We start from the raw sequence: 27,918 nt of genomic DNA on the forward strand, positions 1-27,918 counted from the left end.
ACTACATTAAAGCAGATTGTAGTCAGGTGTGGCTCCGTCTCCTCTCCGTCAACTAGTGACAGGACAAGAGGACACAGCCTCAATCTGTACCAGTGGAGGTTCAGGATGGACATTAGGAGGAATTTCTTCACAGAAAAGGGTGATCAGACATTGGAATGGGCTGCCCAGGGAGGTGGTGGAGTCACCGTCCCTAGAAGTGTTAAAGGAAAGACTGGACATGGCACTTAGTGCCGTGGTCTAGTTGACAAGGTGGTGCTAGGTCACAGGTTGGACTTCTATAAACTAAAGTGACCCCGGGCCCGATGCTGCGATTCCGAGCGCTGAGGTGCGGAGCGAAGCCACGGGCCAGCACAACCGCCCCCCACAGCCGCGAGGCCACCGCCCCGCGCAAGCGCCGCGGGTCGGGAGGCGGCGGGAGGGAGCCCGCGGGCCCTCGGTGCGCCTGCGCCGAGCGCGCCCGGCTCGGGGCGGGGCGGCCCCGCCCTTGGGAGCCCCCGCCCAGTGCCCGCCCCCCCCGCCGGGCAGGGGCTGCCCCGCCCCGGGGCCGGGCCGCGCTGAGGGCGCCGGCCCTGAGCCCCCCGGCAGCGTCACCTGGTGCCGCCCGGGGCGGGGCGGGAAGCCGGCACTTCTTCCTCGGAGCCCCGGGGGTGGAGAGAGGGGCTGGGGGAGGTTCTCTTCGTCCCCGTTGAAGAGAGCGGAGTGAGTGGAAAGGTGGGTGTCGGAGAGGGGACGGGTTTCGGAGGGGCCGGGCTTGGGGTGGGGATATTCTCGAGGGCTGCTCCGCCAGGTTCTTGTGGAGGAAGGAGGAAGCCGGCAGCCGTCGCCGACCTGGGGCAGAGGGGCCGGGCTCTTCCGCGGGGAACTTCGCGGTACTCGGGGCGTGCGGGTCTCGCCTCCTTTTCATTCCTCTTTCTTTTCCTTTCTTTTCCTCTCACCGCGGGCGGGCTCCGCGTTTCCCCCTTGCTCGGGGCTAGCTTTCCCCCCGCCGCGACTGGCTGCGGGCCGGGATGCGGCGGGAAGCGCCGGGATGCGCCCCTCGGCGGGGCCGGCGCCGCCCTCCCGTCCCCCCGCGGCCGCCGCTCGGGGGCTGTTCTGGCCAGGTCCTGGTCTGTATCGCAGAGTTACCCCTGCTAAGGTGGCAGAAAGCCCCTTGGCGCCCGGCTCTCCTAGCGGTGGGTGAGGGTCGCGATGAGTTCTCGGATATTTGCGGTTTCGCGTGGTAACTGAAGTTTTGTGCCTCAAGTCTGAGGGTGGTGTGTGTGGCAGGGAAAACGTGGGAGTGCTGCTCTCTGCCTTGTCGCTGGTGCCTGGTGGAAGTGCATATGTGGAAGCGAACCGATTGACATCCATTCTGCAGGGTTAATCAATAATCAGAATGGTTATTCAGGTAGTCCTAACTGCATTTTGATAGACCGCACTGAGGGCTTTAAGCACACAGCCACTTGTTACAGGGATGAAGTTTATACAGCAAGTCATCCTCAAAAGATAAAAATATTTTTAGCAAGTCTGAAGTATTGTGCTCCCTTTTCTGGGGTAGCGTGATGTACGCTGACTATCTGTCATGTGTCTTGATAAAGTTTCATAACTTGAAACTAAGTAATAAACCCAGGTTCATTATGTATACTGCCAATTTCCCTCACTATTTTTTAAGTGAAAATGTGATTGCTGGTATTTTTTCTTTTGCCTATTGGTATTTCAAAATCCAAGGCCTAGGAAGCTTGACCGTGGTGGGAAATTCAGCTGTTCCAGGAAACTAACCAAGCCTAATGTCAGTAAAGTACTTTACTGTTTCTTTTATTTTTCTCATGATACAGTATGCATATGTGAAAATGGAAATGTTCACTAATGACTCCATGTGAAGATGTAGCTGTTTCACTAATTTAACTTCATCCTGTACATCAGTGACATGTAAAATCTTAGCTGTTCTTGAATTCTAGGAATTCCGAAGCAAAAGTTAATATGACTTCTTTTTTTTCTGGTTATTCAAAAACCTTTCTGACATTTTTTAACACTGTTGTACTGGAGGCCTTTGTAGGGAGACAGGTTGACGAGAACAGTCTTGTAAAAATGCTAATTAGTCAAAAAGCAAATACTCCTAAGAAGTATCTTTTTGGAGAACTTCATTTAAAAAATGTAGTGAGTAATTTTGCTGTGATCAGCATTTTTTCACGTTTGCTTTGAAACTGTTTTTCGGAATATTTCAAAAGAAAATTTCAAAAGAAAATTCTGACTGGAGTGAGAATCTTTTTTTAATTATTCTGTCAAATGTGCTTATGAGGAACATGTAATTTTGTTTTTCTTTTATTTTGTTTGAGAATACAATTATTTTTTTTCTCTTAGATTGTGGAATTGCTATCTAATGTGGGCGTGTGGTTCTTACTGTGGTCTCATACAACTAGTGTGATGAATTTCTTTTCCAAAGGTGGTTTGTTTTTTTTGTTTTTTTTTTAATTTTCATAAAGGTTTTATTGTTTCAGTTGAGAAGGGAGGGAAAAGGAGATATCTCTTGGTTGATGTACTGCCCTGAGATACTAATAAAGATAACTTAATGTTGACATTCATTCTGTTTCGAGTAGGAATGATACAGGTAAAATATGTGTAGTTCTTAAACTGTACAAATCTAATATCACAAAGTAGGTCCTTTCTAATAAACTTGCAACTCAGGGAGTAAGAAGACGACTATGGGCACTTAAAGATGAATCAGTTGAGTGCATTTTAGGAAATTTTCTGAAGTAGAGCCTTTTATGTGTTTCAGTAAAGATACAGGTGGTTGAGGATAACTGCAAGTTTGAGTATGCTCTGAGATATTAAATGCTACCTGTGACACTTCAGGAAGACCTGGGTTTTGGAGTGTTTTGGGGGTGTTGTTTTTTGTTAGAAGATGCTAAATACTCTCTGAGAATTGAATTGCATTGGGTGATCTTGAAACTGTTAGTTAAAAATTCAAGCTGTTAAGACTGGGGTTAGTTAAAACTGCCCTCGTAAAATTAAAGTAAAACAAGTTACATTTTTTCATAAACCAGCTTGCGATTTCTTATTTTTGAGGGCATTTAAGAAAAGAAAAAAGAGTAAAAGAAGGAATATTACACTTCCTTGGCACTAATATGGAAATGAAATAGAGGGATTAATTTCTTTCTGTGGAATGCTGAGGCTAATTTAGATCCAAAACTTGTATTTAGTGAGGGTAAGAATACATACAGGTAGACACAGAGAAACCATTTTTATTTGGATCAGAAAGATTCTGTAGAAATCTGGGAGAGTTTCACTGTTTTATGGCAAAGAAATTGGCTCTTTATTTAAGCTTATTGCATTGGCAATAAGGAAAATAAGAGTCATGTTAAACTGATAAAATTCAGTGAAACCGGTAACGATATGAACTGTATTCTTTTTACTATCAAAAGCAAACCACATATATACATAGATGTATGTTTTTCTGTAACTGAGGTTAGTGGCTTCCTTCCGGGTTAGAAAGAGGGGAAAATCAGCAACAACAGTAAACACAGGAGCTGAATTAATATTTGTGAGTTAAATTCAGTCATTCCAGTACCAGATTAAATCTTACAGTTTACGAAGGCTTTGGAATTGTGGAAAATGATGCTTAACCTTTTTTTGAGGAGTCATGAACCAGTTCCACATTAGTATCCACAAGTTTCTGGCTCAGAAGCCTTTTTCAGATTTATATTCTATGTAGAGTAGAATTACATAGCTTACTTTTTTGTGTAGTTGCTTCATAAATACCTGTTTCTACCCCACTCTGAGTTATGTGCTTGTGTAAAATATCTAATATAGGCCTACTGTGAATGAAGTTATCCCCCCTTATCAGCTTGTTGTTCACTTATCAAACTTGTTTACTACTAATATCTCATATGATCAGAAACGGGAATCATGTCACAATCAGAAACATGAAAATAGCAAAATATAAATAAATCTCATAGGTTCCCTAGCAGTTGTCAAATTATTGTTTGTTTGATTTGATGTGTAGTCAAGAAAATTTATCTGCTTTGGGTACTCTGTCAGGGGAGATAAGCAATTGAGTATGCTGGGTCCTATCAGGGGGTATTTATCAGGTTTTCTGCTGAACTAATCCTGTGCTAGCTGAAGCACTCAGAAGGTGGTAAGTGATAAGCACAAGTGTGTGTCTATGTCAACTTTCTTTTAAAGGATATCCTGATTAAACATAATATTGCATCAAAATGTGAGGATGAAAGTTAGTTATGTAATAAAATTATGCCTACAGCTACTGTTTCAAGGCACAGCTCTTAATTATTTTCTTTTGCACTCATGAACTGTTGCATGTGATTGCACTCTTGCTTTGATTTTCCTGCTTTTGACCATTGTTTATAATTTGTACTTTTAGTTTCATTTTGTGCTGCATATTTTTTATAGAAGGATACATTTGAGACTGTTTTTTCTTTTTCTTTTTCATTTCAGCATCTGAAAATTGGACTTGTCTTTTCAGGTCTGTGGACGTGAGTTTTACCTTGGAGTTAGAGACAGCATTTTTGGCACTGTTGTAAGGTGAACAAGTATTTTGGCTGTTGATCCTGTTGATACCACTCTTCCCTGCTCTTGCTGCTTCCGTGTTGACTGAAGTTGTTCAAACTCAAGTCTGTTGCCAAAAGAACAGCACCATCCTCGACAGCACATTTCTGCACCTCCCTCGTAAGTGTAGCAACTCTCATGTGTGAACTGCACAGTAAATCAAATTATTCTGGTACCATGCTGCCTCGCAGTTGTTAGTCACTGCAGCAGGAGCTGCAGCATGTGAAAACACAAAGGTGAGGAATAACAGGACTGCCTTTGCTCACTTTAGCTCAGCTTAAAATCACCAGGAAACCGCACCCTTAAATTTCCTGTGAAAGCCAATGGAATGAATGCTCATATGATTCAATAATCTAACCATTATCTTTATCCTTGCAATTAACTTCATTAATCACACTGAACTACAAGTAATTTAACTTGTTGCCATTCTTATTTGTTAAAAGACATGGTGTATTACAGTGGCATTTAAATCAAGAAGACAGATCATTCTTTCTCCACAGTAAATAGCAGAAGCAAAGGAACCAGAATAATATTTGCATATGTACACTGTGTGAAAATGTGCATGCTTCACACAAGAGCAAAAGTGTATGGTGGGGTCAGTACTCCCTATTAGGATCTTCCCATTTAAATGAAATCTTACTATTTCTTGGAAGGTGGGTTGCATTAATCACAGGAATGAGGATGATCCAAAAGACAGTTCAGATATAGGCAGAAATCAAATCTTACTATGTCATCTGCGTTGGGTGGGACCATCATCATCATGGCTGGGCTTCGCGAACGAAGATTTGGGAAAGGGCTCTACCCACGTTTATCACAAGCCTGCTGGTGGCTAAAAAGGCCAATATGAGACAGGCATGTCCGATTGCAAAAGGCACAGCAGAAAGACTCCTTAGGAAGTATATTCTGCAAGGCACGATTCTTTCTGTGTTGTCTTTTCTCCTTGAGAGTGATCCTGCGTGTGTTCTCAAAGGAGACAGCAGCGTTATAGATGGTGTGTCTCCAGACCTCCTGATTGGAGGCCAGAGTAGACCAGTTCTGTTGATCAATATGACCAAGGCTGAGATGTTGTTTCAGGGAGTCCTTGTATCTCCTCTTTGGGGCTCCTCTCATGCAGCAGCCGGTGGACCAGACCATGTGGCAAACCTAGGGACTGGTAACCCTTTCCTGGTCTGTAGGTCGCATGGTAGCTACATCTGAAGTGGCATGTGAGAAGGATGTGACAAAATTTCCATGTGTAATGAAGAGCAGGCCACTGCTAATCTGATGTACCTTGCAGGGATTTGGTTTAGAGTATTGCTCCAACTTTTGATTCTTCCTTACTTGGTAGTTCTCAGTCTGCAATGCTTTGGAAGAGACGATAAACATTTTTGAAGTGAGAATTCAGAGCACATTTTTCCACTTGTCCAGAGTGGCAACATACTTCAAAGACTTCATTTGAGTGTATAAATTATGCTTCAACCCTTTTTGAGTTACAGACTCACATATCTTAAAGATCTTTTCCAACTTAAATGATTCTATGATCCTATATGCCTTCATCCTTTTACCAAAATGTTTTCTAGGCTAGAAACACTAACAATACTGTTTGGCAATCAGCATGAAATGCATGTTGACATGGGGACCCCAAAGACCACTGCAAATTAAATTAATATAGCATCCAAGTATTTTATTGACTTGTAACATTAACAGGTGGCTTAGTTGAATTCATAAATTACACATAATCCCTCTTGGTTTTGTTAAGTCTTCTTTGTCTTCCTGGTTTTGTGCAGTTTAATTAATTTTCTTTCTGGTTCCATTACTGTAGGTTATTTGGTGGTTCATTTTCTCATTTTACTACCCTCTATTACTGCATTCATTTTCTTACTCTTTTTTAATTTGTCAGTGTATCTTTTTCTATTTTCTAGTCTCTAATTTGTCTTCCTTGCTCCATGCGTACAGACAAGTTGTTTGTTCTGATCTTGTGTTACCAGGAAAACTGCTCAAGCTTCACATCTGTTCTTTCCCCATCGTCTCAGTTACCTGTTCTTTCCCAAAACATAGTCAGTTTGAAATCTGTAATGATTTCAAAGTGATGTTGAAAAAAAAAATCATTACTGTGAAGTTATTCAGTACACATTGTAAGACCTTGGATGCAGTGGAAGCTGCAAAACTCAGTTTCTTTGGAGGAAACTTTGTGGACTCACAAGTAGGTGATCTGCTTGGTTTTAGTTTGTTTTCTGTTAGTGCTAGAAAACTTTTTTTCTGTGTAATAAAACCTGGTAGAGGTATAGAAAAACTTGCTCTCCTTATAAAACTGGTCAGTTTCAGAAAATGAGCACAAATTGTGTCTGTCATCCAGTCTTACAGATCTACTCATTACATGAGCTAAAGTAGCATTATATGCAGTTCTAGGTTCCCACCATGATCACTGAAGATTAAAAGCAGTTGCTGCTTCAGAAACTGAGTTGTCTTAATTGTAATTAGTTTCAAAGTCTGTCATAGAAGACTATTTCTGTATAATTTTTGTTTACTAAGTAACTTAACAGTAAAAGGACTTTAGGGTTACTGTTAAATCACTTCACAGTATACTTTGATCAGGGAAAATCATTATTTCACCAATAAATTGTGTGTTCCATTGAGAGCTGGAAGAAATGAAGTCTGTTAGAAGATGTATTACTGTGAAATAAAACTGAAGGGAGAAGTTCATGTTGTGTGGCTGGTGTAATATTTATGTGAAGGAATAAGAGAAGAGAAGAACTTTTCTGTAAATGATGCATTTACAGAATGATGAAGCATTTATTTCAACAGAAGATGGAGGTTTTCTGGATACAGGGGAGAATGTAAACAAAAATAGGGGTATATTAATGCTGTACTGTCTCCTGAGTCTCCAGACAGTCTGAGATTATGACTATGCACTCATTTGTATAACTAATGTATTAACATTGAAGCTTTAATCTAAAGGATGATTTTTACAGGGGCTAGTTTATTTACTAATTGTTCCAAAAGATGAAACAGAGTTGGGATGAAGAACACAGACCCACTGCATGAGAAAATGTCATACAGTGAGAAACTGATATGGAACACTGCTAGTGAAGCAGGGAGGAAGCCGAACAGTGATAAGACAAAAGGACAAGAACTGTGGGAATCATGGTTGTGACCACGTTTTCCTTGCATACAACACTACTCTCTTAGAAAACATTGAGTAGTAATTAAAAATTCAAGTTCTGAATAGAAATGTTATACTCTGTTGTTATCTTGGTACAAATCTTTCATCTGTTAGGACAAGAGCTTATTCAAGTCATACTTAATTTATGTGATAAACATCATCAAACAGACTTTTATTACTTTCCAACCTCTTGACTTCAAGTGTGCAATCCCTAGAGTTCTTAGTCCTAGAGTTATGTGATTGATTGTGCATATGAATCTTCCTTTTAAAAAAATATAAAAATTCTAGTTTTTACTCTAGTAAAGGAAAGCTTTAAATGTGAAGCTGAAAATTAAATAGTCAAAAAGCAAATAGTCAAGAACATGTGTCTTCAGAGTGTCATGGTTGAGACTAGGAACATTTTTTTTAGACTATTTGTAAGGTTCTGAAAATTTGTAAGTTAGAAAAAGTGGTTTCATGCTTTTAAATTAAATGATTGACCAGTTGAGAGTCAAGTCTTTTTGGTATCTTCCTATGAATCTGTGATGTTTTTGGATACATGGGATATGAGATTTTTATTTTCTCCAAAAAAATATTATGTTCTTAAACTAAGATATGTATATTTAGTTCTGCAGAGCAATAGAAATTAAAGTAACAAATATAAATGTTCTTCCACGCTACAAGGTAGAGCTGCTGATAAACCCTGTATCCTGGAATCCTGTTTATGATTTTTTCTGTTTTCAGAAGGAATTAAGGTTAAAAATGAATGGTAAAAGGGATGTTTCCTAAAAAAATTTTGCAAAAATTTTGTTGATTGCGATTGTGATCCAGCTAGTTGTTGTTTGTTTTGTTTTCTTTTTCTCCATATTATGCATATTAAACTATTTCCTTTGCAAGAGGAAAGAAAATAATCCATATCACATTTTTACTTTTATCACAATGTTTTTCTTTCTTCCTTTAAGCTATTTATCATTACCTTTGCAAAATTATCTAATTTGTTATTTTATCTTTCCATTTTTTTTAATACAGTGTTGTTACAGATCTCTTAGCAGTTGGTTTAAATGGAGGAATCTCTTTATAGCCTTTCACACACACTTACTAGTTCTTTTGTTATATCCCTTCCTGGGTTTGCTGTCACTATGTTGTTTGTTCTGTTTTTCTCAGGTGTATTTCTTTCTCAATTTTAACTATTAATAATAACAAATTATAAACTAGATTGTCCAGTTATGGTACTTTTGTATTATAGGGCTATGTAAGTTTTCTTCTGACCAAATTCAAGCGAGACAGCTTACTGGTGCTTCATTTAGTTTACTGGATGTTTGAAACATGACCTGTGCATAGTAGAGCATATAATGATGCAAAACTATACACAATATGGCATCATACAGATACATTTGTGACTTAAAGCAAAAAAATGTTGCGTTTAAAGCCAAGTATCTTCTTGCTGTACAGAACTTCATTCTGTATGGTGTTTACTTACAGATGTGTTCCCTTTTTCAATTGCTTATTAATAATAGGATGAAAATTTGTCTAAGTTGTGTTGAGGGTTCTGTTGATTATTTGAAAAAGGTATATATTTGAAAGGAATACATCGAAGTAACTTTCTTAAATAACTTAACAAAAAACCTGTGTTAACTCGTAAGGAAGACTTAATGTTTGTGTATTTAAGGGTTAAACTAACTAGGAAGAGTAGACATCAGTCTTTATTGTTAAATTTTGTATTTAAACTGTCAGAAAACAATATTGTTGGAAATTGTAAATGAATGATGACACCATGGAAAAAAAGCAGTCATCTTTTCGATGCGGAGTTTGAGAGGAAGCTCTGCTTCTGTGTCATGATGCCTGCTTGGTCTCTAGAACACTGGAAGTGTCCTTTCAGATGAGCTTAAAGCCCTCATACTAGGTGGAGGTATTTCTCACTTGAAAAGTGAAAAGGCACATTTTATGTTCATTAAAAAACTTAACTTGTCACACTAATTTGACAGCTCTTGATAATCACATGCTCAAGGTTGCTTTTACATACTTTGCAACTTCAAGAGGAAGATGTTATTTCCTTATGTTCTTGCCCTGTATCCAGCATAAAGGCAAAGTACATAATGTTTTTCTCTTAACCTTTTAATTACTGTTGCACGACTCCTTGAAAGTGTACAGTATCTTGTTACCAAGTGTAGGAGGGAGCTTCAGTAGTTGACAAAAGAGGCAGCAGAGCAGGCTATGTTGTAAGCAGAGCCACTAAGCATTTGAGTCTATGGGAAATAGCTATCAGGGCTAAAACAGTGTGCTTCTAGGGTGGCTGGCCTTCAGCAACTTGAGCCAGTGTTTGGAAGGGGTCTTTATGGTGGTGGAAAGGAGGCTTGCTTATTTGTGATCTTTGCCTATAATTTCCTTCTGTTTCAACTTAATGAAATGGCAGGCTTTATCTTTGTAAGGTCAGTTTATTTTTAGTGCAAATATATGATTTTGAAATTTCCCTTAGTTTGACTCCACTTTCTTCAAAATATTTTTATTCTGGCATCAACAACTTTGTACTTCACATTAAATCCCCATTTTGGAAGTAGGAGTTGCAACTCCTTTGCAAACATGGTTTGTGGAAGAAAGACTGAAAAATATAACAATTATTTAGAGACCTTACTGCAGAAGTAAAAGATAATGGAAATTTTTACTCTTCTCATGACCCTTAACTTTTTTTTTCACAGTTAGATTCTATAAAAATTAAAAGGTATGCATTAGAGCAGTTCATTTAAATTTAACAGTGATTTTTGACTGGTATAGCTTGAAATTGTCATGTTTCAAAGTTTACTTGTAGCAGTAATTACTTTGCTGCCGTATAGAATCTTGTAGAATAATGTACACAACTTTAATTTATATGCATAAATTGCTGCTTTTTGAAAGAATTATTTTCCCTTGAAATTGGCCCCTTTTTTTTGTTGTTCTAGCTATCTCATAGTAAAAACTGTGATGATATTCTTCCTTGTTGTTGACTTAAAAATAATAGTCTAGAAAAGTGGCTAGCTAAATTCTGGGAAAACCATCTATGCAAACATAAGTTTCTCTGAGACTATCCCATTTGGAATTAATTGAACAGTACTGAAGAATTTGTGACTTCTAGAAAATAAGAGAGGAAGAAAATACTGCAGTTAAATGCTGGGGGTGAGGGTGGAGTTGTAAAAAGATGGTTTTATTTACATACATCCTTTTTAAATATTAAAACTTGAACTAGCTGTAAGGTGCCTTATTGCTCTTACCTTACCTGTTACCACTTAATAATCTCAAACAAAGGCAAAAATGTTGCCTAATCGCTAATGTGTTTGGAATGATGGAATGAATGCAGGAATATAGGAGGATGTTGCAGCCATCTCGTGTGTCGAACAATCGCATTTACCTCGTTTCTCACAGATACATATCACAGGAATATTTACTGTGTCATTGGTGCAGTCCTGGCATTGAAACAGGAGGATTGTGCTGCTTTCTGTGAGTGTAGCTTTGTGCTGGAAGAACTGATTGTCAGGGAAGGGTTAGACAGCATGCTTACTTGTCCTACCTGCATCTTCATTTTCGCCTGTGCAGCCTTGCAGGGGACTGGTCCAAGTGGCTCGCTGAGGTTAAGTTAACTACTGCTGTGTTGTGGAAACTGAAGTAGTAGTGATGGCACCACGGCAGTGTAAACTCACATCCCTGCTGAAAGGAGTGCTTGTCAAGGTGGCTTTGTAGACTGTTTTCTGAACTGGACTTAAGAGTGAATAACTAGGAGGTAGTCAGTGGAAGACTTGTGTACAGAGACAGAGTAGGGGCATGGTAGGGCTCTCTAGCCTCTGCAGAAGGATTTTTGTAAAATAGTATCTAGGGCACACTACCTTCCTGTGTGGACTTTTTCAGCACCTAAGGCCTTGCCAACCCTTTTACCAGCAGCAGATCTTTGTCACCACATTAAATGCTTAATGTTACAAAGTATTTTAAAAATAACACTTTTATTTTTCACTGCGGAAGAAGGAGGTTGAACAAACGGACTTCAAGAACTTGAATTGTTATTTCTTTGTGGATTCTGTATGAAAAGCATTGTGAAGATACTGATGAAGTATATGTAATCTTTTTCACTAATCCAGAATATCCCAAACATGCATTTTGTATGTCAACTTGCAGAACTGCTGTGGTGTCAGTTTATCTTTGCATTCTATAGTGTTTTTGCATTTGGGTTGTTTTTGTTTTCAGTGACTGAGAAGGCTTGTCAGTTATCCTGCTGGCTAAATATCATGGCTAGGCTTCGTGAACGAAGATTTGGGAAGGGCTCTACCCACATTTGTTATAGGCACGCTGGTGGCTAAAAAGGCCAATATGAGATAGAGAAGTCTGGTTGCAAAAGGCACAGCAGAAGGGCTCCTTAGGTGGTATATTCTGCAAGACACGAGTCTTCCTGCGCTGTCTTTTCTCCTCAAGAGTGATCCTGTGTGCTTTCTCAAAAGAAGCAGCTGGCTAAATAAGGAAATGACGAAAAGCATCTTTATAATATTCTTGTACTTCAGAAATAGTTTGGTTGGCCACCTGCAAAAGCAGTGGCGTTCCTACCAGTTCCCTTATACCACATCCTTCCAAGGGGCGTGGTATGGTAAATAAATGTGCTGTAATTGTATAGGTAGGTATGTAACTTAATATTTATATCAAAAGGTAAAAATTGGAATAGTGTTTCAATGGAGCATTCAAACAATAACAAAAAGTTAACAAAAATCTTCTGGTTGTAATAAAGTTAAGTTTTGTAATCAGGGTTCTAGACTTAGCAAGCCTGTGCCAGCCAATTATTCTACAGTGTCTTGATTGATTTAATGTTTTATTGTTAAAAGAATGTTCACTTTAAAATACTCCTTGTATCAGGGTGAAGATATGAAGACAGTTATACATTTGAAATGTGTTGTAAGAAGACCAAAGATTTGCCCATCTTTTATTAGACCAAGTAGAACAGTTGACTAGGGAATGAGCTTAGGGTTTGAGAGAGTTTCATTATGTTTTGGCTATTATTTTAACAGGTTAATGGTTGTCAGCATAAAGGCAAAATGTAGATAGCTGTCTTAGGAGATAGTGGTTGAATGATGAATCAATGCAAGTACAGGCACATGTCATGATTGAAGGTTGTAATTTTGTACTGCCATCCTTCTGCTATTGAAGCTGGTTTAGTCCTCCATCCTGGAGCAGTTCTTTGTGTGCTGCAATGAGCTACAGCTTCAGTTGTATGGATACAGGCCAGTTGTACAGAGAGTTGTCACACGGAGCACTGCAGCCGTCTGAAATGCGCTTCTTTGTGTGTTTGTTAAACGTGGAAGAGGTTGGAAAATACTTTTTTTTCTGAAAACGTCTGTTGTGGTTTTTTTAATATCATTATTTATAAAATTAAATATAAAATTGTAAGAATACATGTTAAATCCTTGAAGTTAACTTATTTTTCGAAATAATAATAATTGATGTATTTGGGGCCGAGGTTTATAATGAAATCACAAAACAGTTAAAAATTGCTCAAAAAAGACACCTGCTGCCAGAGTTGGATGTGTTAAAACACCAAATTTTTTCACAGCCTTCTTGAAAAATGCAGATATTTCTTCTGTTGAATAAATGCTAAGTTAAAAAACAACAGCTAGATTTACATTAGTAGTGGGGTTTTTTTCCTACCCTCCAGTAAGTAAAAGGAAGGGCTAGTGTAATAAAAGATCATTCTTAATATTTTCTAGTACTTTCTATCTGCAGATGTATCTGCGTTTGTTTAATTAGCAGGATATGCATTTTACAATCAAAATATGCTCTTCTGGTGCAGTACCTGGATGCTGGCATGCTCAAAGTACTGCTAATAAGTGAAAAATTAATACTGATCTTGCATGTTAATTACCTCCCAGTATCGGTGCAAATACCATGTGATATTTATTAGACATCTAGTAACCATTTTGTTGATATTTCCTTAAAATAAGGGATTTGTATTTTTTTAGTTCTCTTAATGAAAAAATGACTTTGCTGTTTGCAACAGTTAGATGTTGCATTTAACTATACTGTTAAGATGCAGTTTCGTGTTTAAAAATAATAAGTCTGTACTGCTGCTAGAGAGGAATGAACACACTCATGTTTTCCTCCATCCCACACTAACACCTGTGCTTCTTCCTGCACAGCTGAATTTGGCTGAAAAGGTTTCTCAGCCTTCAGTTGTGAATGACCTTCCCACACTGGGGAAGCAGCAGGAACACATGGTTAACAAGGATGAAAAGAACCAAACTGCTCCTTTAAGCACAGGCAGCTTATAAACCAGTACCCTGAGCAGTACTTTTGCAGCCAATACAAGCCAGCATGACGACTTGCTGCTGCCATTCTTGGTCCCATCTCCTCTTTCTTTGCAGTGGATTTTGGCACTCTTTCAGCTGATTAACTAATCTAGCTCAGCATAGAGTGCTGGCAGGTTGGAGAATTGATTCATCTCATGGAAATACTCTTGGGCACCGGGGCTGGTGCAAGATAAACAGGTCATGCCCATGAGCAGGTGGGGCTCCTGGACCAAGGGCAATGGGAACCTCTTTTTCCACCAAAGTGGTAAGGAGTTGTTTGCATCAACTTATTCCATCCTGTAGAATCACTCCCTTAGTCTCAACTTTTTAATTAAAGTGCTTTTATAGAAGAGTATGGTGAAAATTTCAGGAACCTTAACTGCCTTGTTGTGGTATCTTGTTTCTTGTTGGCATTTTGAAGCTGAGGCTTAGCTGGAATTCTACAGCAGTCTTAATGAGTAAACAGGCTTTACAAACAGCTAAATGAGAAACTGTAGTGCTCAAAATCCTCCCTGTTAGTAGTTAGAACCTCAAATTGCCAGTGTTCTCAAAGTACATACTTTGATTTTTCAGTACATTTTTTTCTAAATACATATGACCTACCATCAAATTCTTAGGACAAGGATTAGTTTGTGGTGGGTTTTTTTTAACTGCCATAGGTATATTTAAATATGTCGAATTAGTTTTGCCCTGTGTCCAGACACAAATGCTGGCTTCGTCTGTGTGACTGTTTGTTTGCTCATATGTGGAAAGCAATGCTGTATTGCAGACCCGGAGCCTGCAGCCAGCTCATTTTTTTCATAAGCACTCTTAAGCATTATTCTTGAAATTTTAAAATATAAACTGTAGTGGGATAAATGTAAGTAAGAAGTGTAACAGCTGAACTTACTTCTTGAGATGGGGAAAAGTTTTCCCTGAAAAATAAGTTCTCAGTGTATAGAAGGGAGGTGTTCTTGGGAAGGTTAAATTACAGGAGTAATTTAACTTTTATATTAAGTTTTCTCTGTTTCTCTGTAACAGCTTTTACTGGTAATCTTGTCTTTTATTTCTTAGTGTGGTCCTGACGAACTTCTTCTGGTGTCAGTAACAGATCGTTTACCATGAGCAATTCTACTCCAACTACAGGTATACGTAAAAAAATATCACAGTTCTTCAACAGTGTGTGTTTCCTCTGCCTTTTTCTTTTTTTTTTTTTTTTTTTTTTTTTTTATTCTTTATTGTCACCATAAGCATGACTGAACTGTAATATGACTCCCAACAGTACTGGCATGTGAGCCTACCCTATTCCATGACAGTATTGAGGAGCTCCAAAAATGATCAGTTGAAATGCACAAAAAAAAAAAAATCTGTTTTCTATAATCATGATCAATCAAATACCTTCTATACAGACTGTCAAATGCCTATTCAATTTTCCTGTAGTTGAATGCTTGAAAGGAATTTGTTTTGAAGTATTTCAATGCTGTCAGGATTACAAAGACACCCATCTGAGTTTGGTGGAACGTAAGGAACATTATGTGGATTCATGATAAAAAATTCAGCTGATTCCCCTTGGTGTTCTTGTTCTTGCTTTCTACACTACCTCTGGAACTTTTTGAGGAGCAGCACAGACAGTCCTGTGATCTGGTTTCGGATGTTTTCTGCCAGTTCTTGTCCCCAGGCAATCTCTCCATGGGTTCAGATGGATGGTAATGTTTTTGCAAGGAAAGCAGTAAAAAAATACTACTTTTTTTCTCCTGATCAGATGTTTTCTAGATTTGGCACAGATTATTGTTCAGATATGTAGTGCAAAACCAGCAGAATGGGGTTTTATTGGGAAAGTGGTGGGAAGTTGGATAGGCAGATGCAGGGTAAGGAAACTGGGTTCATTAAAGCTATGTGATGGCTCACTGTGAAACCACAGCCACGTGTTTCTTCAGACATGTTAAACTATACTACCATGCGAAGAAACTTGTGCTCTGCCCTCTTCATGTGTTGAGAAAGATGCGGCAAATGTACATGTCTACCTACAGTTTTAGATCAGACAAGAAACTGAGAGAAAGCTAGGAACTGCTTCCTTTAGTGGTACTTCCAGCATAGGTGGTCTTGAAGTATTAATGGCCAATGGCTGCATAAGTTAACTTTACGTCAAGTAACTTAGTAAAGTCAAGGATATCTTGTCCATTTTGAACCTGAAAAGTAAAACATAGAATGGATTGTTAGGCTTTAATAGTAATATATCCTGTCATGGCTTGGTACTGGTAAGAGTTTAATATGTTCATGTTTGTTTCAGTCTCATCCCAACAAGTGTACCAGATATTCACAATTTTCAGAATGCATATAGAGCACATGAAGCCATATAAAATTTCTTGATAGAAAAATCAATGCATAATTGACTTTTCTGTTTTGCAGGTGGGGGAATTGTTAACTTGGCTTATGACTGTGCCATGGTTGGGGCTTAGATCATCTAACTTGGAGTTTTAGAGTCTTCCACTAATAAAAGAACCCTCTGTAATACAGAATGACTTGTTTAAACCACTTTTGAACCTTAGACTGTACTCAAAACAGACAGCAAAATCTGAAGTTTCTTGTAAAGCTCATACAAATATTTCTTCCTCATCTTTTGTTGTTCTCATTGGAAGGCTAAATGCAAGACATTAGGTGTTAAGACTGTCTCTCTTGCCTTCGTTACAACTGCTTCTAGAAAAATATGCCTGTTCCAGATGTGATGTTCTGTGTAAAAGTGCTCTCAAGAACTCTGAGTCATCTCCTTGAAAAGTAATCATTGGTCACTTAGCTGTTACAGGATCCAAATAGGCACATGTTTTAAAAAAAAAAAAGACAGTTTACCAAAGTAGAAAACTTCAGAGTTCGTATGGAATCCATGCTGTGCATCCTTTCCAAAGACTTTTCAAAACTTAAAATCATATGGAACAGCACATTTTCTTTAAGAAAATAAATAAATAAAGACCCTTTGAGTTTACACTTCAGCCACAGGAAGATAAGTTAGTGATTAAAAAAATTTAATATATTACATCTCAGTTTTGACTTACCTGTCTACTGTGCAACTAACACTTTGTAAATACCTTATGTGGGCATTTGGGAAGAAGTTATTGGCCTCTGTGTCTGTAAGAATTTAAAAAAACCCTCAAAACACAAAGCTAAACCACAGGAAAATAAACAAGCCCAAACCAAAGCCAAACAAACACAACACACCTTCCCATTGCAGTTGATATTTGGAATCGTTTATGAAGTCTTCTTACTGTGGTTATATATGAACTGTCTTTTCTTAAGATTCAAAGAGCTATACCTAAGTCAATGTCAGTGCTGAGACAGCAGTTTGTTTTTTTTTTTTTTTTTTGTTTTGGTGTCTACACTGTGCAATAAGTTTATCTTGTTTGCTTGTCTGTCTCCTTCCCTAAAATATTTTAGACAATGGGAAGAAAAAAATCAAAGGGGGCAAATCACAATGTTTGCCTTCACGTGTCCTTCATATTCGTCAAATTCCAAGTGATGTTACTGGAGCAGAAGTCATTGCATTAGGTCTCCCTTTTGGCAAAGTAACCAATTTCTTGATGCTAAAAGGAAAAGGTCAGGTATGTAATTTTCAGTGTTTCAATTACAAAGGCAAGGTTGAAGATGTGGTTCATATTTAGGTCTTGCGTTTGACTGAAATGATTGCAACAATGTCTAAATATTTCATTGATAGTTCAAGATTTTCATATTTTCAAATGTGAAAGAATGTTATGAAATTTATTTTAAATTCTTAATACTTTGAATTAAATAATGATCTAGAAACTTGTTAATAATATTGCTAAACATTATATCCACTTTAGGTAAGAACATATGGATGATAAAGAACTATATTGTCTCTATTGATGTAGATGTATGTCTTGAAATAGCCTGCCTAAGTTACTAACATGCCTGTTAATTTTTTAACATCTTTTTAATTCTATTAGATGTGACAGAATAGTTCACACCATGAATAAACACTGAAATCATAAAAATAATAGGCATTCATTCAAAAAATTGTCTAGAACCATCTGGGTCAATATGATGCATAAACTGATAGATGTTTAGTGTCCTGTTCCTACTTTTTCAATCAGTATGTGTATCTGCTAGCTAGGTAACAATGCTTGGATTCAGAAATGTAATAAATTCATTAGCATTGTGGTATTTTTAGTGGTGTTGCTTCCCATATATCATACTTATTCCACCTCTTCTTTAATGACTTAATGTACTTACAGTGTAAAACTTCATAAGAAAACCCACAAAATCCCATAAACATGCACACACAAGTGCATTTTAATGCTGAGCAAACCGGTACTTTACTTTCACATGATCTTTTTCTAGTGAGAGTGGAATTGGGAAAAAATGATGTTTCAATGCTTTGTTCTCTCCTGTAAACAAAAACAGCACTGAAGTGAGCTATGTATTGGTTACAGGCATTTTTGGAAATGGCTTCTACAGAAGCTGCTGTTTCTATGGTGAACTACTATACTCCTGCTACACCTCACCTCCACAATCGGCCAGTTTATATTCAGTATTCCAATTACAAAGAACTTAAGACTGAAAATCTACATAATCAGGCTGTAAGTATAATATTTCCATTTAACAGGATGCTGTATTGGTTTTGGCTAGGACAGAGTTAATTTTCCTTGTAGCAGCTTGTGACAGAAAGTATCAAGGCCTTTTTGGCTTCTCACATTGCCAGTGTGAGTGCATAAGAAGTTGGGAGAGGACCCAGCTGGGACAGTTGATCCCAGCTGACCCAAGGGATATCCCACAGCATATGATGTTGTGCTCAGCATAGAAAGCTGGGGGAAAGATGAGGAAGGGAGGATGCTCCAAGTTGTGGCCTTCTTCTTTCTGAGTAATTGTTACGTTCAATGAGGCTGTATTTTCCTGGAAATGTCTGAACACCTTTCTGCCAATGGGAAATAGTAAAGGAGTTCCTTATTTTGCTTTGCTTACACGTGCAACTCTTGCTTTGCCTGTTCAACTGTCTGTAACCCAGCCCATCGGTTTTCTCCCTTTCACTCTTCCAATTCTCTTCCCCATCCTGCTGGGGGAAGGTGGCTGAGCAGCTGTGGCGCTTCACTGCCTACCAGGGTTGAACCACAACATTAGTGAATAGACTACTTTTCACATCAGTAGTCAAGTTCTGATATATATAATGCCTGTCTTTTCATTTAAGCAGTAACTTCTTTCAGACAGAGACTTCTCAATATCTGTAAAATTACTGTGGAGGAGCTCAAGCTCAAAGCTTGCTCCTGATGAGCAAGAAACAAAGTGAGGGTGGCAGGAAGGCTGCCTGGATGAACAAGATGCTCCTGATTGAACTTAAACATGAAAGAAAGGTATAGAAAAGTTAGAATCATGGACAGGTGCCCCAGGAGAATTATAGAACATTATGTGAGCATGCAGGGTTGTGGTTAGGAAAGTCAAAGATCACATGGAGTTGTCTCTGGTGAGTGGTGTGAAAAGCAGCAAGTATGGCTCCTCAAAGTGTATCAGCAGTAGAAATAAGATTTTTTTTTTTTTTTTTGAATATGTGGGCCTGCTGCTGAATGGGGGTAGGGACTCTGGTGACCCAAGGACATGGAAAAGTCTGAAGTTCTGGATGCCATCTCTTCAGCCTTTAGTGGTTAAGACTTACCACTGAGTACCAAGCAAGTGAGAACAGTAGGAAAGTCTTGATGAAAGAAATAGAGAAGAATCTGACTAGGGAACATTTAAATGAATTGGATAAGCAAAAAGTCTTTGATCCTAATGAGATACAGTTGTGAGTGCTGATGGAGCTTGTCAATGTCATTGCAATGCCACTCTTACAGTCTTGTAATGTCATAGAAGTTGAAAGAGGTTCCAGAGGACTAGGAAAAAAGAAAATATCTCTCCTATCTTAACGAAGGACAACAAGGAAGAACCAGGGAACCACTGGCTGATCAGCCTTACTTCAGTCCTTAGGAAGAGAATGAAGCAACTCATCCTGGAAACCATGTCCAAATCTTCTAAGGAGAAGAAAGGGGTTAGGAAAAGTCAGCATGGGTTTTTCAAAAGGATGTAAAGCCTGACAAATGTGATGGTTTTCTATGGTGAGATGACAGGTTTGGTGGATGAGAGGAGAGCAGTGGATATTGTTTATCTTGACTTTGGCAAGAATTTCAGTGTTGTTTCCAATAACATCCCAATAGATAAACTGATTAAATGCAGTCTTGTTAAGTAGATTGTGAGGTGATTTAAAAGGCTAAAATGGTTCTGAAGTAGCATGAAGTTTAGTTGAGGTTGAGTCACTAGTAGAGTGCCCTAGGGGTTGATACTTTGTCCAGTACTGTTTAGCATCTTCATTAATCCCTTGAATGATGGGATGGGGAACATGCTAAGCAAGTTTGCTGACAACACAGACCTAGGAGGAGTAGTTGACACATGGAATGGTTGTACTGTCATTCAGAAGGATCTTGAAAAGCTGGAGAAATGAACTGGCAGGAGGAACCTCATTAAGTTCAAGAAAGGGAAATGCCAGCTCCTGCACCTGAAGAGTAACCTCAGGTACCACTTTACACTGGTGGCTAACCAGCTGGAAAGAAGCCTGGTAGACATGCCAAGCACCAGAATTAATTTCTTCCTTGTAGTTCTGAAGTACTAAAAATTGATTTCTTAAGAATATGAATTGAAAAATGCAGATGAGTGATTTATATCCTAATCTCTAAGCAAGGAAATACTCTTTGCACAATAAGATCAGACCACACAAACCATCATATTATGGTTGAAATCTGTTTGGATTTTTGGATTCCTGGATGATTTTCAATTGACCTCCCACTTAGTTACCTGAGTTATATACTGCAATGTGTATATCATGATTTTGTTTTCTGTAAGAACGTTGCAAGTAGTGATAGGGGCATAAATCATTAATAATGTTTAATTTGTGCTCACACAAAAGACACTGAAGTCTTGTAAGCTTGTCAGTCTGGTAAATGTTATTTGGCTGTTTCCTCATCCAAGATTGTTGGATTGATTTTTTTAATCTGCAAAAAACAAATAAACAGCAAGCTTTTTTTTTAAGGATGTGGTTTGTGTAACAGCCAAATATAACCATACATATATTTGCAAATAAGACTCCTTGAATCTCTTTCTGAGTATTTAACTTGGTGGGTAGCACTTGCTTTCTTCTCAAAAAATATTGTCTACTTTTAAAAATTGGAGAGGGGGCAGTTATGATTCTTATATTTGAGTCTCATACCTTAGCAAAGCAGCTGAACACTGTGTTACTATCCTAGTGTCTAGGCTCAGGCCTGAAGTACAGATTATTTTGCAGGGTTATATTTTTTCTGAAACTGGGGAACGTCTGAATGATGTGCCCTGTTTAGTCTGTCTTTCAAGAAAACAGTATAGCTGAGATGATTTCAAGTCACAACATTATATTTGGAAAGGAACATGGTCTCCATAGTTGTTCTACTCAGAGGAGGTTTGAAGGCCATGAAAAACAAGTGTAGAGGCAAAAACTCCAGTTGGAGGAGTGTTTGATAACTTGACTCTGAAAGAAGAGCAGGGTATACACCTTTAAGCTTATCCCCACCAAATCTCAGTTCCTGAAGAGAATGAAATCCTCAAAAAGCAGAGCAAATAGTTTTATGGGCACTGACTGGTTGTTAGTCTATTACAATATTGTGATCAATACTGTCATCAACAGTATTGCTGGAAAAATCTATGAATGTCAAAACCTTACTGAATTAAAGCAAAATTGTGGTTATATGACATTATAAAGTAGTAACAATTTAACTAAAAAAATAGTTGTAATTTTGTGAATTACACTGATCAGTTGTAAGGGAGGGGCATGGAAAGGAAGAGGTATGATTTACCTTGATTAATGTGGGATCTGAATCAACAATCATATGAAGGAACTACCTTTTTCTGTAGTTGCATTTTATGTGCTTTTCTTCTAAGAGACCTTTGTTTCAGTATGATAATTTGCATGTAAATTAATTATGCTTTCTGCTGTGTTGTAATTTCAGAGACCCCAGGCTGCATTGCAAGGTGTGAATGCTGTGCAGCATGGAAGCCTGGCTATTACAAATACTCTTGATGGTGAAGGTGGACACCTTCCAAGTCAAGGTTCTGTTCTTCGAATCGTTGTTGAAAATGTTTTTTACCCTATCACTTTAGAAATGCTGTATCAGGTAATGAGGATTGCTTAAAAAAAAGATAAATTACAGTCTGTTCCAATGTTGCTGTTGTAAATCCACGAATTTATTTTTTTAAGTACCCGTGGATCCTTAATCTTTTGAGTGAGGACTGCCTCTTTAAAATTATTTCTTGTAGTTTAGAGATCTAGGTTTGAAATAGTTCTGCACAGATGAAATTCCAGTAAACAAGGCTTCCGTACCCTGCTTTTCACGTTGTCATTTTTACTTCATTTCCTTTCTGTGGAAGCAGCAATGAACTTGAACTGTTACTTCTGATTTATGCCCCCATGATGAACTAGTGAAATACTGATTGTTATGAACTTGTGGGTCCATATTTTAGCGCTCTTTGTACTGAGTAACATCAGTAGTTTGCATTATATTTTAGGGGCTTATATGCACTTCTATAATTCAATGCAAGTGATGTAAAATGCAAGTTGCTTTACAAATGTTTCTGGTTGTTCATCGACTACTAGAATGACATTTAACTACCTCTGAAAGCCCTGAATAGTGATAGACTACAGCTATGAAAGACATTACTGTAACTTCTGCTAGGTATTTGGGTTATGCTGCTGAGAGCTCTAAGTTTAAAAACAATAACTTTGAGACCACTTCTTTGTGCCCAAAAGATTTGTTGATGTTTTTACAGGTACTGAAAAGCTTTTGTAATTACTAGTAAATTTTTACAGGAAAAGACATGCCCCAAGTAGGAGTTTCTGAAACGAATGTGATTTAAAATAACTGGGATGATTTTACAAGAATCTGCAGTCCTGGAAGATTTTTTTTCCTGCTCTGCTATGATCTCAAACAATAGATGATTGTTAGCAACACTTTATTTTTCTTCTTATCTCTTAGAATTTTCTCTTTCTCTGTTTCTCCCCACCATGATACTCATTAACTAGTATAGTAGTTTTCACTTTGATGTAGCAATTTGCCTGATCTAAACTTTCTTTGAGTGTTGTTCACTCGTTACTGAACTTGTACAAATACTATGTCAACTGCTTGGGATTATTAGTGCACTCAGAATAACCTGAGAACAAGCTTCTGTGGTTATGAGAACTGTGCTAGTTTTAACAGTGCAACAGCAAAGAGGAAATTCATGTTAGTTTAATATGATTAAAGTTTACTTCAGCAAAGGAGAATGATATTTTCAGTCTCTGAATTGCCCAGTGACCCTCACTGAACTACTTTTGCAATAGGTCTATAAAATTTAGCAATATTTGAAAAGGGATCTTATTTGCAGTTCTTATCAGGGGGCAATCTCCTCTAATTAAAGCAGCACTTTGTGCCTCATAGCTACAATCTAACATCGCTTTAAGTGTGATAAGGTTAATACAAATGAAAACTTGCATCAAGTATAGCATCATATGGAACACTAGTAGGCAAACTGTCATCCAAAGCTTCAATTTAATTTTGTAAGTTATAACTGCTTGTCAAGAAATTTTTACTTCATTTCCTTCATTTCCTTCATTTACCTCAATTTACCTTAAAATATTTATCGTAAGCAACAGAATATGCAGTTTTATCTGTGCAGAAACAAAATTGATATATACAGGGTATTTAGGTTTAAAACCAAGCAGGAGTATATTGAATTTCATTACCTTAAAAAGATCTATTTAGTCTTCTGGATAAACATGGAAAAGCATATGTTGAGAAGCTGCAGTTAGGCCTTCCTTGAGAGGAAGTGCTTTATGAACAGGAAATCAATGGCTAATTTTAAATAACTGTGGAAAGGTTTCTGTTCCATTTCCTATGACAAAATGATGATCGCAGCTTTAAAATCTTGTTTCTGAGAAATGAAAGACTGGGCACAAAGGCTTGGGACATTGGTCTTCTACCCGTGATTCTAGGCTGGCAAAAGATATTTATCCTTATGTATGGTCTTTCTTTCCATTGCAGGTTTAATACTTCTCAGGGGTTTCTGCTTTCCTGACTATGCATTGATTCTAACAGTTTGTTACAAAACTGTTAGTATTTCACAAGCTCACCTTTCCTCTTTGACTGTTAATTTAGACATAGTTTTTCTGTACTTGAATGATATATCCTAGCTTTAATTTTGTCCTCACTCCTTGTGGCTTTGCTTTTGTATAGACACTTCCATGTAGTGCACACTCTCATTTTGCGTGTATATATATTTAATTTCATCCCTTCAAAATATTTCTGTAATGTTTGCATTTGCAATAAATCAAATACCATTTGATTGTAAAGTATGTGAGTTGGTTCCAATCTAAGTCTTTGTCTTGCTCCTTTCCTCTTTGTCTTCTAGTTTGGACAATGGATCTTTGTAAACACATCACCTATTTAAGTTGTATTTTTGGCTAACAAATTTGCTGAATTTGTTTGAAGTACAGAATGTATAGGTGGATACCTTGAAATGCAGTTTGCCGTTCCCATCTCAACTGACTTCCAGAAACAAGGAATAATGTTGATAGGAATAGGCAGATCTGTCAGGTCAATGCATGGCTCCCACTCTGGTGTAATTTGAAAAAGTCTGGATTTTTTGACCATGGGATGATCTGTTCAACACCTGGCCTATTGACACCTGATGGGATGCACCTATCTCAGAGGGGAAAAAGAAGAAACCCAAGAGTTCTTGCACAGGAGCTAGTGGGGCTCATTGATAGAGCTTTAAACTAGCTGGGAAGGGGGAAACACCAGACTTGCTGGTGATGAGCAATGGGATGGTGTGCCAGACTCCAGGAAATGGGCATTAATGGGATCTGTCAATCTGCTTCATGAGCTGTTGGCTACAATGTCCCACACCTGAAATGTTTCTGCACCAATGCACGCAGCATGAGGAGCGAACCAGAGGAGCTTGAAGCTTTGGCCCAGTCCCAGAGACTTGACATCATTGACATAAGGGAAACCTGGTGGGATGAGACAGGATGAGGATGGTCCCCACAGAAACAGGGACAGAGACAAGGCAGAGGTGTTTAATACTTTCTTTGCCTCTCTCTTCAACATGGATGATGGACCAAGAGGGTCTCAGTGCCCTGAGCTGGAGGACCACAACTGTGAGAATAACTCCCAGCTGACCCTGAAATTGTGTGGGATCTGCTGCTCCAGCTGGATCCCTACAAATCTATGGGGCCTGATGGGATTCATCCCAGAATTCTCAAAGAACTGGTTGATGTCATCACAAAACCTCTCTCAGTGATTTTTTGAGCTGTCTTGGGAATCCAGAGAGGTCACAGCTGACTGGAAGCTGGCAAATGTTGTCTCGATTTTTCAAGAAGGGCAAAAAAGACGACCCTGGAAATGACAGGCCTGTCAGTCTCACTTCAGTGCCTGGTGAACTCATGGAAAATATTATTGTGGGAGGTATTGAGGAGGACAGCGCAGTCACTGGTCACAGCCAGCATGGCTTTGTGAGAGGGAAGTCCTGCTTATCAAACCTGATTTCCTTCTACAACAAGGTAAACCACCTGATTGATCAGGGAAAGCCAGCTGATGTAATTTTTTTGGACCTCAGCAGAGTTTTTGGTACTGTCTCTCACAGGATACTTCTGGAACAAAATGTCTAGCACACAGCTGGATAACCATGTTACTCAATGGGTGAAGCATTTGAGCAATGTTGTCAGGCACAGGGTGTGATCGTTGGGGAGTCCTGCGTAGAAACATGAGTTGGACTCAATTATCCTTGTGGGTCCATTCCAACTCCAGCATATTCTATGATTCTACGACTTGGGAAAGTTCATTTGTCAAACCTCAACTCTGATTCATTATCCACAGTTTCTCTGCAGACATTGGACAAATGCCTGTTTAGGCTCTCCTTCCCTGCTCTTAGTTGATCAGTTATTGCTAAATCTTTTAGGAAATTTTATCCTTCTTTCCCATCTCTTGTAGCCTTTTTTTAAAATATTTTTTTTACCCGCAACAAAATTCTGAGTTCACTCAATTTTTGTATAGCTCTCAGAACAGAAATACTTTTCAGAAATTTATTTGAAATATTAAATGCTAATTTTTAGAGAGCATGAATTATTCTTTGGGTCTAAAAGTCCATGCTTTTTCCTTAACAGATTTTCTCTAAATTTGGATATGTCTTGAAGATTGTCATGTTCCATAAGAACAATCAATTCCAAGCGTTGCTCCAATACGCTGATGCAATGAATGCATATTGTGCCAAAATGGTAAGTACACTGTATTCAAATTGATTTTTTTTGTTTGTTTGTTTGCTTGTGGGGGGGGTTTCCTCTCCCCTCTGGTAAGGGGGGAACATTGGGGATATCTTGACCATTACCTTATGATTTCTCATCATTCTAACCCTCTTGATGCACATGAATAACTTTTGACATCCCTCATTAGTTAAGAGGACAGCACTCTATCATCAAACTGCAAACAAATATATAGCACACACCTAAGTGTATGAGTCTACCAAAACAAAAGTCATTGATAAAGTCCCCTCTCAGTCTTCTGGAGGCTGAACGGGCCTAGCTCCCTCTGCTTTTCTACATAAGAGAGATGCTCCAGTCCCCTCATCCTTGTAGCCTTCCAGTGGACCTGCTCCAGGAGCTCCGTTTCTCTCTTGTCCTGAGGAGTCCAGAACTGGACACAGCACTCCAGTTGAGGCTTCACCAGGGCTGAGCAGAGGAGCCAGATTATCTCCCTCTTCCTGCTGGAATGCTCTTCCTAATGCATCCCAGGATACCATTGGCCTGCTTGGCCGCAAGGACACACTGCTGGCTCATGAGCACTTTGTTGTCCACCAGTATCCCCACGTCCTCCACAGAGCTTCTTCACAGCAGGTCGACCCCCATCCTGTGCTGGTGCCTGGGGTTATTCCTCCCCAGATGCAGAATCCTGCATTTGCCTTTGCTGAATTTCAGAGGGTTTTGCTCTGCCTATCTCTCCAGTCTACCAAAACAAAACTCAGAACTGTCAGTAGTGATGAGTGACAGTAGCTGTAGTTGACCGAAAAGGTTTACCTTTCAAACAGAATGGAATAGTTTCAATAAGGTTCAATGAAGAGAGTGTAGTTAAATGCCCAGAAATTAAATGAATATTACATGTTTTACTTGCTTGAATTTCAGTGAGAAATTTACAACAATCAGTGTTTTCATCTTGTAATTCTTAATTTCAAACAAACTGTTTGCTGAGTTTTAAAATGCATGTTCTCACTGATGAAGGAAAGCTCACCTACTCGGGTGTATTTTCTGTGGTGGGGTAACTTTGGCTAGCTGCAGGAACTCACCAAGCTGCTCTCGCTCCCCTTCTTTAGTAGGACAGGGGGAAAAATAAAAATGAAAAAGCTTGTGAGTCAAGATAGTGCAGGGAGATTGCTCAACAATTACTGTCATAGGCATACAGACTTGACTTAGGATAAGTAAGGAACAAAAACACCTTTCCTACTCCCTCATTCTTTCCTCCCAGGCTCCATTTCCCTCCCAGTCCACTACCTCCTTCCCCTGAGAAGTGCAGGGGATAGGGAATGGGGACTGTGGTCGTTCCATAACACTTTGTCTCTGCTGCTCCTTCCTCCTCACACTGTTCCTTTTGCCAGCTTGGGTGGTTCTGCCAGGATACAGTCCTTCCCTAACTACTCCTGTGTGGGCCCTTCTGTCATGGGCAGAATGGAAGCATTGGACAAGGTTTACTGGGGAGACCCTCCTGTTGTGTCACAAAGTGCAGAAAGGACCCACTTGCTTTCTAAACTCCTCAGAGAGGAGTCCAAGTGCAGCTGGATCCAATCTTAGCCTCAGACTTAGTTAATAGTTTATGTTTAAAGGAATTATGTAGGTGTAATTGAGCCTTTATACAACTCTGTCCCACTGGATTAAGGATGTCAAAACAAATATATTTATATTAA

The 27,918-nt window shown here is 38.7% G+C and overlaps 1 protein-coding gene and 1 long non-coding RNA gene across 11 annotated transcripts in view; one reads left to right on the forward strand and one right to left on the reverse strand.

Annotated features, from left to right (window-relative positions):
• The first annotated feature begins 545 nt into the window (after positions 1-545).
• PTBP3 (polypyrimidine tract binding protein 3) overlaps positions 546-27,918 on the forward strand; it is a 60,550-nt gene continuing 33,177 nt past the window's right edge. For 8 of the 10 annotated variants that reach the window (XR_005566468.1, XR_005566467.1, XR_005566465.1 and 5 more), the window contains exons 1-7: positions 546-711; positions 4,432-4,662; positions 15,010-15,081; positions 17,365-17,528; positions 18,378-18,524; positions 21,945-22,109; positions 26,132-26,242. Coding sequence is in view for 6 of the 10 variants with exons in the window: in XM_027710330.2 (XP_027566131.1) it covers positions 15,057-15,081; positions 17,365-17,528; positions 18,378-18,524; positions 21,945-22,109; positions 26,132-26,242 (612 nt within the window). In the remaining 4 variants the exon portion in view is untranslated. Of the gene's footprint in view, positions 712-824; positions 870-4,431; positions 4,663-15,009; positions 15,082-17,364; positions 17,529-18,377; positions 18,525-21,944; positions 22,110-26,131; positions 26,243-27,918 lie in introns of those variants that run through there. The other 2 variants (XM_027710327.2, XM_039389290.1) reach the window with 2 other exon arrangements.
• Positions 16,023-27,592, reverse strand: LOC113982276. Its single transcript, XR_005566469.1, has 3 exons — positions 27,509-27,592; positions 27,249-27,324; positions 16,023-16,124 (listed from the first exon to the last, which is right to left on the reverse strand). It is a non-coding gene; the product is annotated as an uncharacterized LOC113982276 (long non-coding RNA).

Source organism: Pipra filicauda, unplaced genomic scaffold (genome assembly GCF_003945595.2).
Source record: "Pipra filicauda isolate LSUMZ 115617 unplaced genomic scaffold, ASM394559v2 scaffold71_size5581439_pilon, whole genome shotgun sequence".
NCBI classification, from domain to species: Eukaryota; Metazoa; Chordata; class Aves; order Passeriformes; family Pipridae; genus Pipra; species Pipra filicauda.